General features: G+C 31.3%; 3 protein-coding genes across 3 annotated transcripts; 2 read left to right on the top strand and 1 right to left on the bottom strand.

Moving 5' to 3' along the window:
* The first annotated feature begins 2 nt into the window (after positions 1 to 2).
* LOC131672538 (uncharacterized) lies at positions 3 to 1,969 on the top strand. The gene is made up of 5 exons (XM_058949870.1): positions 3 to 187; positions 262 to 420; positions 511 to 703; positions 1,041 to 1,288; positions 1,396 to 1,969. Exons 2-4 carry the CDS (start codon positions 319 to 321, stop codon positions 1,250 to 1,252), a joined length of 507 nt encoding a protein of 168 aa, XP_058805853.1. The 5' UTR covers positions 3 to 187; positions 262 to 318; the 3' UTR covers positions 1,253 to 1,288; positions 1,396 to 1,969.
* A 138-nt stretch (positions 1,970 to 2,107) lies between these two features.
* LOC131672468 (S-phase kinase-associated protein 1-like) lies at positions 2,108 to 4,111 on the bottom strand. The gene is made up of 3 exons (XM_058949741.1): positions 3,884 to 4,111; positions 3,074 to 3,352; positions 2,108 to 2,830 (listed from the first exon to the last, which is right to left on the bottom strand). The coding sequence occupies exons 2-3, from the start codon at positions 3,350 to 3,352 to the stop codon at positions 2,576 to 2,578; spliced, it is 534 nt and encodes a 177-aa protein (XP_058805724.1). The 5' UTR covers positions 3,884 to 4,111; the 3' UTR covers positions 2,108 to 2,575.
* A 7,742-nt stretch (positions 4,112 to 11,853) lies between these two features.
* On the top strand, positions 11,854 to 13,933 carry LOC131672607 (S-phase kinase-associated protein 1-like). The gene is made up of 3 exons (XM_058949992.1): positions 11,854 to 12,028; positions 12,708 to 12,983; positions 13,226 to 13,933. The coding sequence occupies exons 2-3, from the start codon at positions 12,708 to 12,710 to the stop codon at positions 13,505 to 13,507; spliced, it is 558 nt and encodes a 185-aa protein (XP_058805975.1). The 5' UTR covers positions 11,854 to 12,028; the 3' UTR covers positions 13,508 to 13,933.
* Positions 13,934 to 14,225: the final 292 nt, after the last annotated feature.

Below are 14,225 nucleotides of genomic sequence, written 5' to 3'. Positions count from 1 at the left end.
AAGTCAAGGTGATAATCACAGACAAATTTACCTCATTCTTGTACCATTTACGTGGTAGTGCTTTAGTAGGTCTGGTATTCACTTAATGAATAGTTTATTTTTATTTTCAACTGTGAAAGAGATATATATCCACGCTATTGGTGACAAGATTGATCAAGGTTCTTCTAATTTAAAAATATCACAAACGGTTCGTGAAATTCATGAATATTAAATCATATTATCTACATCATGTTACTAATAATCAATAACTATTCCATTTAGGAATGAAATTATAATCTCAAATTTACCTTGTATAATAGTTTATTGTGCGTACCCAAAATGCTAATTACGACAGATTTAAGTTTTCATTGCTATGAGTGTGCTGACGGTAAGTGCGAAATACCAGACGAAAAATTGTCAGTTTGCAAGACTATAATTGGCGTAAGTAAAAGCTTTCAATTACTTCATCTGCGAATTAACCCTTTATGTCTTAAGTTTGCAAATATATAGCAAATGTTTTCGGAATTTTAGTGCTTCAAATCCTCCGTTAAAGAACTCGGGGGCATCGGACAATCTTCTCGCGGATGCATCTTAACACCAGAGCAAGATCGAGATATTTGTAGCAATGTATTACAGGCGAAAGGCATCGGTTATCGTTATAAGTGCTGTGAAGAAGAATTATGCAACAGCAGTGATTTTCTAGTACCAGACAATTCTGAAAATTGTAAGTAACGCTTTATTTTATATTGAATAAATACTTAGGAACTTCCTACATAAAAGCCATCGGACACCGGATGTTGCACAAATACTAAGGTAAAAAACAAATTATTTGTTTGTCATTATCTTACCAAAGATTTAGGCGTGGTCTGAAAAGACCATGTTCAACACATATTTTTATTTTACAAATTAATGTCAAATAATTAATTCATTTTTACACCTTTGTGCACGTCTGATATTCGATGTTCGATATCCAATGGCTCTTATGTAGAGAGTCGCTTAATAAATATGATAACTGATAATAAATAATTGAATAATTTTTGTTTGATAAATGATTGATACAGATGGGGATATAGCTTCTTACTATCTGGCAATAATAATCTTGGGAACAATAGTAATCATCATGGGCATGGGTATCGCAATAGCCACAATTTACTATTACAAATGTAGAGACAGACCCTTGTTAAACAGAGTTACAGTGCAACAAAGACAACCGGAAGTGATATCATTAGATGTAATCGCAAATGCAAAAAACGGCACTGCCACACCGATCTAGAGACTAAAATCGCTTGTCACTTATAGCACTGATCAGGTAATTATAAAAAGTACCAAGTCTTTTACAAACGATAATATAATTCGTTTGTCAACATGAGAACTCTTATTTTTATTTGTGATTAATTGATATACGATTTTTTATAGAAACGCTTCAATGATTATAGTTTATGGAACGGTTTGGGCTCAGGTAATCAAAGCACGTACCTTTACAAAGCATACATCATTCGTTATTCGTCACTTTTATCAATCTGATGAACCAACTGTAAGCTTTCGGCTTTCATGATCAAATTTGGAACTTAAATATTTTCCAACAAACTGACGTAACTTGAGCCTAATATTCTGGAAGATATGTCGCAACAGAGATTAAAAGGATTGTATTATTTTTAATATCCGATCCCATATACATCAAAGGCCGCAGGATATGACTGTCGTTCAAGTGGTTAGCCAATGACGAACAAGAACTGACAATTACCAAAAAGATACGAAAATTGATTACTGATAAATAATTGAACGCAATAGAGCATTGGCCAATTCGACAAGTTAAGAAGCGACGCTTTAGACGCTTGCAAAAAATGAATTATTTAATCTATTTTGACGATAATTTCATTGTTAAATAACTCTTACGATGTGTAGTTTCTAAATAAAGTAAACAGTGTGATCAAAACAATAATTTTGATTATCGTACTAATAATACAAATGATAAGAAACAGAAAATAAATGTAGTAACTCATTATTTTATCTAACTTTCAAATCTATCTATTTATATAAATCTATATCATCTGCTTATTTTCTTATGCCACATTTTAGCTAATAATTGTAATACTAAATTTAATGAAAATCTGAACATTTTTATGGCTGAGAGAGTTAAAAAAACTAGTTTAGAAATCCATTAATTGTAAAAATTTGACAATGTTTAAAATGATTAATGTTTTTTTCTTCAAATTATTTAGACAATATTTTTCGTTATACCATTTGTTAAATGAAATTGGTAGAAATTACAGCTTGATTTTATGAAATAGCATTTAATGTATTTTTTTTACCACATTAAAATAAAAATCTAATCTAGCAATTCAATTTTTTTTATTAAACAGACGAAGTCTCAAACTATTTTAGACTTATTTGTAACTATATAAAATGTAATATAAAATGTTTAAGGATCATAAATTATTAAAAATAAAGCAGAATAATATCAATAGTTGAACACTTCATCTTGATAAAAGTCTTGATAATTTTGTTTTAGAAAAAAACATCATACTACATTTTCATCTTTAATTTTTTGTACATGTCTGAATGCTTCTTTCATGACTTCATTTACTGTATTACACTAAACTTCTTCAATCTTTTCTACGAGTTTTTTGAGCTCCTCGTTGTTAATATTTTGTGTTTCTTGCTCAGATTCAGATTCATCAGAGTTTTCTTCTTTTCTAGCCATTTGATTAAATTTAAAAGCTCTACGAATCTCATCTGATGTCTTGCCTTTAATTACATTAGCTATAGCCTTGGAACTAATATCGATTAGACCCTTTATTTCAAGATAGTTTGCAGCAAGAAGTAGTTCAAATAATGTTTCCTTATTGACCTGTACAAAAGTAACAAATTATAGTTTGTACTGTAAATTAATGAAAGTTGTATAAATTATCTGGTATTATCACATTATTGTGATTCGTATTATATATATATGATCCATTTCATTTATCACATTTTTAAGTACTTTCTAAAAATAAATGTTATCAAAATGTTGATAAAAGTGTTAGAACTTATTGTAATCATTAATTAAAAACAATGGTTACAAAATGTTGTGTATTCATAAAATAAAACTTACCGACAAGTATTTCTTGTCCCATTGATTTGTGATATCAGTCCTCTTTTCTAAATTTCCTACCTCATTTAATGATGGATCATTTTTATGATAAGTCATCCATTCTGTAATCTTTTTTAAAATAGGGCCATTAATATTAGGTAAAGGAATTACTTCATTTTCATCTTCTTCGGTTGAACACATACTATCCAGCATAGTCTTGATAGTGATTGACTGTTCAGCTGCTTTGCGTTCAACTTTGAAGATTTGTTTATCGGAACTTTCAAGATTGATCATAGACATCTGACGATGAAAAATTTTATTTATTAATGACATAACATCTATACAAATATTTTTACAAAGCAAAAGAATATTTTCCACATTTCTGTTTGTAAATTATTTATAACAAAACCAAATTAAAGTTTTAAATAATTAAAGAAATATGTAGTCATCACTCACAAACAAAATGCATAGCAATAATGACATAGATATATGTTTAAATAATTATTATCTTTGATAGGACAGGCTAACTACAGTAACGAAGTAATTTTTGGCTTTGGGTAATTGAATTTTATATTTTATGGTTATGTTTTAGCACACTGAAATTGCAAAGTCAGGTGATTATAAGAAATTTATAAATAATATACATAATAACTAATATATAACAGTAGAGCGCACAAAAAATATGTATAAGGCATGTGACCTTGATATTTTTTAATATATATTTTTTGTAAATTAGAAATTAAAAAATAAAAATTTACAATTCCAAGTTCCAACTGGACATTAAAAGCGTCTTAGTAGATATTTTGGAATAAGAGTATGTCGGAAACTTACTTTGTAGAGAATGATGACAATTGTAGAATCGGTAAATAGCAATAATTTGATGCTTTTTGTAGCACACAAAGTAAAAGTATAATACCTAATTAATATACTACCTAGTATATACTACTGAGAGAACAAATTATCTTCTTTTGTTGTACAAACCGTCCTGCAGCCTTGTGCCAAAACCAAGATCTGGACAACTCAACTGCCTGTGCGTGATCAGTGTTGGGTTCGAGAAATTTCCCGAACTAAAACGCTAAGTTCAGAGCTCAGGAAAAATAAGTCGATCGGAGTAGCACCAATCACGTCGTTTCATTTTACGAGCGCTGATTTACTCTATTCCGTTGTTTCTTTTCAATTGAATTTTCAGAGAATGAATTTGATTTTTCGACATTCCGTGCGCAAAGTGTGTCTTTCCCGCATGCTCGGCAGAAAACGTGCGTTGAAAATCGCACTTTCCACACATCGTATCAAAAACTATGGTACGGTATATGTTCGGCAAAGAGTTTCTCGTTTCGTGTACCTTTCCACCCTCGCTTCGCTAGGGCGTAAACACCACACGAGACAAGAATCTACTTTCCCGCACTTGTATCGTAATGTACTATTTAGCAACTAAATCTATTGATGCGTGCAGAAAGCACGTACTTTCCGCACACTCGACCAAAAACGAGCATTCCACGCATCGTATCGAAATAGTACATTATGATACAAGAGCGAAAAAGTAGATTGTTGTCTCATGCAGTGTTTACGCCCGAGCGAAGCGAGGGTGGAAAGGTACATGAGACGAGAAACTTTTTCCTGAACATATATGTGTCGTACCGTATTTTTTGATACGACGTGTGGAAAGTGCGATTTTCAACGCACATTTTCTGCCGTGCGTGCAAGAAAGACACACTTTGTGCATGGAATGTCAAAAAATAAGGTACGACACATGTTCGGGAAAGAGTATTTCTCGTCTCGTGTATCTTTCTACCTTAGCTTCGCTCGGGCTTAAACGCCACACGAGACAACAGTCTACTTTTACACACTTGTATCGTAATGTACTATTATTATCTATTACACTTTCTAGTTCCCGTACACAGTTGAGAATAATAAATACAAAAGATGATCAGAAATAAATACGCTAATTAAGTATAAATTTTCACATTGAAATCCAATTAAGTTAGTCGATCACTTATGAAGTGAGTTCTTAATCTATAAATGAAGAAAGATAAAATCAATGAATTATTTAGCATAAAAATTTAACGTAACGTTTTGTAATTACTATTAGAAATATAATCAAAATTTCTGTTGATTATTTGAACAGCAAGGGCCTGATAACAATTTAGTCTAATAACCTAATAACTCACTGTAGGAATTCTGAAATAACTTTACTCCGATCAATTGCCTTTTCCAAATCCTTGGATTAGAAAATTGAACAATATTATTAACAAGAACGTCTGGAATTAATGTATATAAATAAGAGAGATTGATGTTTCAATTCACGTACTTCATTCGATGTCTGTTGTAGAAGATAGAACATGTGTTAGTCATAGTTAATAAATACAGGAGTCCGTGATAAGAGTGGATAAAAAAAGAGTGTTAAATTACATTTTCGTTTTTCCACAATCGTCAATATTAATTGGTAATACTTTCTTCTTGTAAGTATATAAATATTCTGTATACTTTCAACATTTTTTTCAAAGCTTGATGACCAACTTTGTACAATACAAGTAAAAAAAGGCTTTTTATTTTAACGGAAGCGTGGGTCATGAAAGCATAAATCACATAAAAATGATATTATTATCACTGATGCTGGAACAACGGTGATGAGCATTTCTACGGTAAAAAATACAAGTAGCCGATATTTAATTCTGTGATTTGCTGAAACAATGCTGATATACGTTTGTCATATCCTTCGAATTATCTACCAAATTCTGTGCAATTTTTTTGCAATATTTCAGTGGGTTGAAATTTAAATCGAATGACTTTTATATCCAACAGCAAGCATTATATCTAATCAATATACACTTTTCTCTGAAAAATTCAAACTTCCATTTTTTACGCGTATTAAATTTGCGATTGACTTGATTAATTTATTATTCAAATATGCTTTGAACCTGGTGAAATACGTTTGTAAACATGAACTTTTTTCTGTAGAATTTCCTAATGGATCTACGTGAGTCCACGTTTCATTAACAGTATGAATAATAAATACCGTCCAATGTTCTGGACTTTCAACAGGCATTAATATTTTTCCATAAAAATCTTGATGTAGGTGATACATGACCCAATTTGATATTTTGGTAACTTAATTAACAAAAGTTTAATTTGTTGAGTAGGAATAAAAATTATATTTTACCAATATTTTTCATGAACAGCAGCTATAGCATCAATAATATCACCATCGAGAAATCGTCAACCAGCATTAGATAAAGTTCGGAATTCTCGTGAAAATAATAGAAATTCGTGATTTGGTGTAAATATCGTTGGTTATTCTCTTTCATTCGCTTTATTAATAAAGAATGTTCGTCGATCTCTAATGGGATGATTTGAAGCTCCGTTATATCTTTCAACAGTAAATATATCAACATTTACCATGCAATAATCAAAATTTGACATAAGATAGTTCGGCAGTATTTTCATCGGCTTAGGTAATATATTACTATCACTTTCTATGAAAAACTGTTACTTTCATTGTTAGAACGTTCTTTTAATTATTCATGAATTGATTCTTCGAATTTTCTGGTACGACTGTTGAAATTTTACTTGATGTTACATTGTCTTCAGCTTTGTTTCCTGATTTTAGGCTAATACGTCTGTGACCTAATGTCTGCAAGTACTTATCTGCGTAATAAAGTGTTGCTGTAAATTCTCCGTCACAATCTTTATACTTCTAGTGATTCTAGTGAAAGTTATATATGAATACTTGGGATTTTAATGCAATATTGATTCTTTCATATTGACACGTCATTTATTTATGTTTCGTCCAGAATTTACAAATATTTATTTTCCCTTTTAAATCTCGAGTATATCCGTAATTTGCTGGGAAAATTGGTATAGAGATAGCGAAGCTAGGTAGGACTATCGAAAGAAAAACCCCGTCGTGGTAGGTTACCCTTCATCACCCTTGGTCTAAATGTAATATGCCTAAAGCACCACTTACAGCGTCACACTTTACAAGTCGAGAGGGGAATGAACGGAATGTTTCGGTTCGAGTTAAAACTTCACTGATTTTTAATAGTATCGTTTGAGAGCGAGGAACCGCGTAGTTAGTCGTTTGCGTGAGAAAAACTGAAAGTCGCACGCAAACTGCTGTTTCGACAATATTTCAGCGTCCGATGTCTGACTTTCTTGGGACGTAATACCTCCCCTATTATTTAAAAAAGTGTGAAGCTTGTTAAAGAAGCTCCCACTTTTGAAGTGATGAATATTGCAATGTGCCACTTCAGACACTGAGATGCGTGTTTTTAATTAAGATAAAACAACTTAACAAATCTATTAGTCTCCTGTGTATTTATTAATGACCTAAGTCTGATAGCGTTAACCGTTTTATATCATCAAAAGGGGACACGTTGTATTCTTAGGTCCCTAGGTTACATTCTTTTAAATGCTGGTCCCAATCGGAGAGATATACAGCTTTTCCACAGAACCAATGAGTTTTTAGTACTTTTCTATTCTAATATTGAAAAATTATTTTGTGTACTTCCAGCTCTGTTTTGGTCACGTAATGTTTACAGGTACTATGGTAAATATATATGGACCTATTACGAAGCTTTACTGCTACTTGGTGAGGTGATGAATGTTTCGCCTTGTAACGTTTGTCCAGCTTCGACAATGCCGAGGTGACACTCTAACTATATATATACTTGATCACCGCCATAGGTCCATAAGAGCCTTGCCATATTTTTATGTAGTCTATCGGTCCAAACCGTGCGAAGTCATCATGGACTCGCTGCTCTGACCATGGTTTTCGTTGTTCGTCATGAGGCGGTATAAGGAAGTGTAAGCGTCAGTCAGCATCATTTTCCCTTGTATGGGCCGATGTAGTTGGTTGTGGCGTCAATTTAATCGGGTCTATTTTCTCCTCCTTTTCGTCCTCCGTAGAAGGGTCGTCTGCACTCTGACTCAGGCGTTATGTCGCGACTCCGTAGCCGTGACATGTATTTATTTAAATCAATGAATTTCAATTTTAAGACGGTATGATCGATACATATATATATATAATGGCAGGACTTACCTGAGTTGTTGATTGTCAAGCAATATTATTTCCAACTCTTACTTTGTTGCTGGATAATCTGGATCGTTCTTTATTAGAGGAATATTATTTCCGATTCTTATTCTCGTTGATGGATGTCTTCCTATTAATCCCAATGGAAGTGGTAACAATGAATTTTAAACACAATATTTAAGAGCACTAGTAAAATCCCACTTTATTTAATAAATAGAATTTACTCCGTGAGCGATAATTGAATTAATACAATGGAATTATAACAATGAATTTTAAACACAATATTTAAGAACACTAATAAAATCTTATTTTATTTGATAAATAGACAACGATCCCCTGTTTTGCGGGAAAGGAACGGCCTGGTTGTATATCTACTATAAAAAGTTTGGCTTGTTCGGTGGAAATGAGGCGGTATCCGCATAGATCAAATGAACTTTCAACGGCTAATCCGAATTGTATATTTCCGGTTGAGTTGGTGAAATACACATCTGGAGCATGCGTGATGTTATCAGACACTGTAGTGCTATATCCTTGATACAAAGTCTCATACATATTATAATCACACTAAGGTTCCGGGTTTATTTCCCAAAAAGCATAGTATTCCTCATTGGTGAAACAATGACCATCAGTATAAGTACATCGAGTACGAAGAGGAAGATATATTTCATTTTTCTCTGTTTTCGCACTCACGTAAAATACCTGAACTGTGATTGTAAGTTCTGAGTATTCGTGTGCAGTTTTGTACTCAATGCCATTTATTACTAAACGAACGCCTTAACATTTTCCCTCACTGAATAACGAGCCATGGCTGGTGACAGTTTCAATAATTGTTGCGTTTACTCTGATGTTTCTTATGATGGCTTCTTCAAGTTTGAACTCACCGTATCGTGCTATGTCGAAGCAATCATCTGATGAGACCCCTTTTTATGTAATTTTCAATGCCGCGTTCAACCTTAGAATTGTGTGAAAGCATGCCGCAGTGACACGCTGTAAGTTTAACTTGGATCTTACACTGTGTTATAAAGATCTTTTTGTATTTAATTAATTGTAATAGTTGGATGTATATAGATGTTTGCGTTGGCTTAATGTCTTCGAAATCACAAGACCCGATATCGACAAGAGAGACGGTCGTTATGTTAGGTTTATAGTCCCCACACCTATAGACGGTGAGTTTGACAGTGTGGTGGTGCTGATGACTGCGAGGAAGATAAATACCGAAAGGATTTCCATTTCGTATCGTTTCTTTGTATATTCTGTTTGAACTCTAGATGAAAAAGAAACGGTAAAGAAAGAAGAAAAAGATTAAGAAAATTAATACTTTTTTAAATTATGTGGCGTATTAATTAATACTTATTCCAATGAAAAGAAATGCAATGCAGCTAAAAAAATTTAGTTTTTTCATGCTCTGCCAAGTTAATTACTTACGTGATGCCTGGCGCATTTATTTTGCCTAAAATACCTCGGGAAATGCAAAATATACATTTCCGGTTATTGAAAAATGTGTTTTCATATTAATTGTGTCCTATTCCATCAACAAAATGCCTTAATTGCAGTGAAAAGTTTGGTTAATGAACGCCTTGTTCGTACTGCGAAGTTCAGAAACCTCTTGAAAATGAAAATATGCATTTCCTGTTTTTGATATAATAACTTTTGATCTAATTATTTCTCTATCAAAATGTAGGAAAATGAATATATACAACAATTGTGCAAAGTTTGAAAAATTTCGTCACTCAGTGTTCCTGAGCTAATTGAAATAGCTAAGAAATACCCGTATGTGTAATCGTACTGCATGTCATAATTTAATTTTTTTATCATGATAGATTAGTATCTATAAAAAAACTTACTTTTAAATACAATGACATTTAATTGATAGAAAAAAGTTTTAAATTCTTAAAAGGTAAAAATTCGCCAATTCATGGAAAATGGCGTAAAAACAGTTTTGCATTAGTGCGTATAACTTTTCAACAGATTAAAATTTTGTTCTTTCCTGACCCCGGAGCCGTCTCCGTCTGAGATTTTATATGCACACGCCATCTCTTTAACTTCGAGCTTGGTGGCAAGTTTCATAATGAATGCGAGATACGCATCTTTATCTATGAACTCGAAATTATAGAGATGGTGTGCGCATACAGAAACTTGGACCGGGACGGCCTCGGGGTCAGGAAGGAAGAGGGACCCTGTATAGACACTCCTTTAAGCGGGACGTTACATGTTAAGCATTAAATTTATCAATGAGTAGTACTTATTTTTCCTAATTAATTTTTATATAGTTTACTATTTTGAATATTTGTAAGTGCAGTATGATTCATACTAAATGAATGGTCTAATGTTAAGTCTAGGCATAAAAATTCTTTTTCTCTTTCTTTTTCTCCTTCAGTACATATTGGACTGCTGCAATTATGTGTTTTAAAGAGTCATAGAGTATTTCACCTTTTTAATTCAAATCATCTCTGCATAAAACTATTTACGTTCCAGGTAGCGAGTTTTAAACTGTTTGTAGTACCATTTTATTTACTAGTAAGGTTAATAGATTTAGAACAGTGCCATTCTTTGCATTAGTTGCTCCATCATACGCTCAAGTTTATTTTGATCGTTCTTGTGTGTACTTGGTTCTGACTGTGTATATGTTCGTTTTGATTCTTCTGTCTCACTCTATTCGTTTTGTTTTGTCGTTACTTGGGCGTATGTTTTGGTTGATCTGACTCTGTATTTATATTTAAATTTGTTTAAGCTTGACTGAAAGATTTTTTCTTGAATTGGGAAATAATTTTTGTTGCAGCTGTTTGAGGAATTGGACTTTCTTTGTAACTTGCAATATAGTTACCATGACAATTTTCTTATCTTATTTCTTTAATTTTTTTAGATTGGACACTCTTTAGTTACGTTTCGTTTTTCGCATTTCACACAGACTGCACTATTATAACCAATTTTTTGTATGTCTCTTTTTTGTATGTAACATTGGGTAGTCAATATTGAACAATTATAGTTAGAAGTTTGTTGACTGTATAGATATTTTAATTTTTATTATGATGTTCTATTTTAATGAAGCATAACGACAATTTTAATTATGTAATGCGATGTCAAATATTATCGATGCTGATTACTTTATGCTTGTGTTCCTCTATGGTATTTTTTAATTCATTAGAATCAACTAACGAGTGGATGGTTCCTAGTACGATTTTAAATTCTTTAAATCCTTTGCCTTCTTATCCTGATATGTATAGAATTTTACAATACAGTTATGTTAACTATGTTCACGTAACAGTTGAAGATTTGTTAATAATGTAAGTTGATCCGAATATTGTTAACAAAGAAAAATGCATTAACCTTGGAAATGGTTTATCTGATGAATGAGGGTTTTGAAAAAGGTTACTCTATTAGCAATATGTTAGTTTTAGTGTACGCCTGAAAAATGAAACTAGTTTAGCTGGATTTCTTTTATAATTTCTTTACACTATCTCTAATATTAGCAGAAGAATCCTAGGTTCTTCATGAAAGCCTCAAACGCACTATCCTTGTCTTTATTTATAATAATATTGCATGGCAGTTTATAAAGATATATTGATTGTTAAATACTCTTGTGAAATTTTAATAGCTTTCCAAGCAACCAGTACAATTTGATTTAATTTAATAGATTTCTTTTTCACTCATTTGAATTTTAAACTACTCTACTGCATTTTAACGCTATATATGACCTTCGATTATCGAACGTAAACGTCGATTAAGACTCGAGAGTCGAAATAAAGGCAAATAAAGGTAGGGATTGTGATTAAATTGTGAATGCGGAGAGCAAGAAGCTTGTTTGTTCCAGTCGAAGGCGCTAACCACTTTAGTGTTGAAGGCTCAAGGAAATCATAAGACATTTTACCGTAACTACTGACATCATCACGTGGATAGTACACTGACATTATTAACATTATTATTATATTTGCAACTACTAATTCAAGGTGAGTTACGTACGCATTTTATATTGACATCCGGAAATTTTTCGATGTTTTTGTATTGAATTTAGGTCTCAAATAATGTTGCCTTTGGTTGATTTGTTATTCGAATAAATTTATTCGAGAGAAAATATTTATTTTTGTTTCCAAAATTGCAGACAAGCGTTTAATGTATTTTACAATTGTTCGTTCATTTCATTATTAACGCATATTTTGTTTATTTTAATTTCTCTCATTTGACAATTTGTGACTGTAATTAATTTTTGTTTGTTTATCTTGGGACTTAAATTTGTTGCTTTTTCGGTCATCGTAATACAGCCAGTTATCTTTAACGCTAATAACTTTTTTTCATAATATATATCGCAAATCTCATAATACAATATTAATTTCATTGTTGATTTCTAAAAGTCTATCGAATCTACTATTACTTTGTTTTGCTATGAGTACCGTATATAGTATGCTTAGTACATATGTAACTGAATTACATATCATCTTTCATTATATACAAACATGCATTATGCACGATTATTATATAATTTTAAAACTTCATGAGTATAAAAACATTTAGTGCTGTTCCTTTTGATGAAATACATTTTTATTAAGTACTGTAATGTACATGATCAATTAGAATTTTCAAACTTATTTTACACGCTAATCAATAATAAGAATTATTCATCAATCACAGATGATGATCAACTTGCAAAGTTCTGACGGTCAAATCTTTCACGTTGATTTCGAGACTATCCAGCAATCTACGACCATCAAAACCATGTTGGAAGACTTGGGTTCTATCGACAATACAGATAGTAATCCAATCGTTTTGTCCATTGTTAAAGGCTCCATTTTGGAGAAGGTTCTTGAGTGGTGTGAATATCACAAAAATGATCCACCCTACGACGAGACTGAAGATATTGAAAAGAATGCAACCAATATTATACCATGGGATAAAAGGTTTATGGAAGTAAGTTCGGCTTTATGATTAAATGAGTTTAAATTGGATTTACGTTGATTTTGGATTTTACGCCCTGTTAGATTTAAATTTGTTGCATAAATCTTTCATGCGTTGTTGTTTTGAAATTCAACTTAAAACTATTCACAGTTTGTTTTGCAAACAACTGTTTTGTATGTAGATATTAAAAAATATTATTGAAATATTTTATTTTATATTTAAAAATTTCAATATTAAAAATATTTATTATACAGGTTGAAAACAATATATTATTCAATATCATCCTCGCCGCTAACTACCTCGATATTAAAGGCTTACTCGACGTAGGTTGTAAAACTGTTGCCAATATGATCAAAGGCAAATCGCTTGAAGAGATTCGACAAGCTTTTACAACCAAGGAAAATAAAGGTATTAACGAAAAAGAAGAAAAGAATGACTGTGAAAGACCAAAAAAAACTGAAAATCGAGGTAAAATCAACTCTAAAGAAGATATGGAAGAACACGAACCCAAGAAATTAAAAAAAGATAAATTATAGTAAGTGGAACAAAAAAATAAAGGTTCCTTTAAGGTGAAACAGCATTATGTTTTTGTTAAATTGACTAATGAAATAATCTTTACTTTATGTATAATTAGAAATTCCTAATAATTAAGTATGTGTAATGTACTCAATGTAAATTTTTATTATTTTAAACTCTTGCATTAAAAAAGTTTTCATTTTATGTAAAAAACTTTTGCATTGAAAGTATATTTGACCATGAGTATTCATATTGTTATCTCTAATAAAGCTAGGATTAATTACAATAAATTAATTAAAGTATACTCTATATTGTCAATGTTTTAAATAATATTACTCCATTAGCGAATAAAAATTGTATATCATATTAATTAATTTTGATGGCGATTATAATTACATCAACAACTACTAATTTAAGATACAACTTTACTTTTATTTTGTAACTTTAAAATGAATTTTCTACAGTATCATTATTTGTCATTACTTTATATGATTAAATTTGATTATATTGTTTCTATTCCTATATTAACAACTTGTAATCTCTTTTAATTATTACGTCTTTAATATCAATAAACAATTTGTTATAACTACGACTAGCGTGCAATATTTATACAATTTATACTATATATTTAATTATTAGCAAGAAATTATATTGGCATACTATCTGATGGATTTATGCAGGGAAATACAGAAATTCTGTGCATGTTAATTAATAAAGGATACTTTTATAGAGAGGTAA

This window comes from Phymastichus coffea, unplaced genomic scaffold (assembly GCF_024137745.1).
Source record: "Phymastichus coffea isolate CEN01 unplaced genomic scaffold, Cenicafe_Pcof_1.1 PCOF00001, whole genome shotgun sequence".
Taxonomy (NCBI): Eukaryota; Metazoa; Arthropoda; class Insecta; order Hymenoptera; family Eulophidae; genus Phymastichus; species Phymastichus coffea.
The sequence above is the reverse complement of the archived record's forward strand: the minus strand, read 5'-3'. Positions and strand labels throughout refer to the sequence as shown.

What these genes read in the sequence shown, in the direction of transcription:
- LOC131672468 (XM_058949741.1), bottom strand. Translation starts at nt 3,352, where the DNA reads ATGTCTATGATCAATCTTGAAAGTTCCGATAAACAAATCTTCAAAGTT. An exon ending in GGGACAAGAAATACTTGTCG is followed by an intron (nt 2,831 to 3,073) that starts GTAAGTTTTATT and finishes ACTTTTGTACAG; the next exon opens with GTCAATAAGGAAACATTATT.
- LOC131672538 (XM_058949870.1), top strand. Translation starts at nt 319, where the DNA reads ATGCTAATTACGACAGATTTAAGTTTTCATTGCTATGAGTGTGCTGAC. An exon ending in TTTGCAAGACTATAATTGGC is followed by an intron (nt 421 to 510) that starts GTAAGTAAAAGC and finishes TCGGAATTTTAG; the next exon opens with TGCTTCAAATCCTCCGTTAA. An exon ending in ACCAGACAATTCTGAAAATT is followed by an intron (nt 704 to 1,040) that starts GTAAGTAACGCT and finishes TGATTGATACAG; the next exon opens with ATGGGGATATAGCTTCTTAC.
- LOC131672607 (XM_058949992.1), top strand. Translation starts at nt 12,708, where the DNA reads ATGATGATCAACTTGCAAAGTTCTGACGGTCAAATCTTTCACGTTGAT. An exon ending in GGGATAAAAGGTTTATGGAA is followed by an intron (nt 12,984 to 13,225) that starts GTAAGTTCGGCT and finishes TTTATTATACAG; the next exon opens with GTTGAAAACAATATATTATT.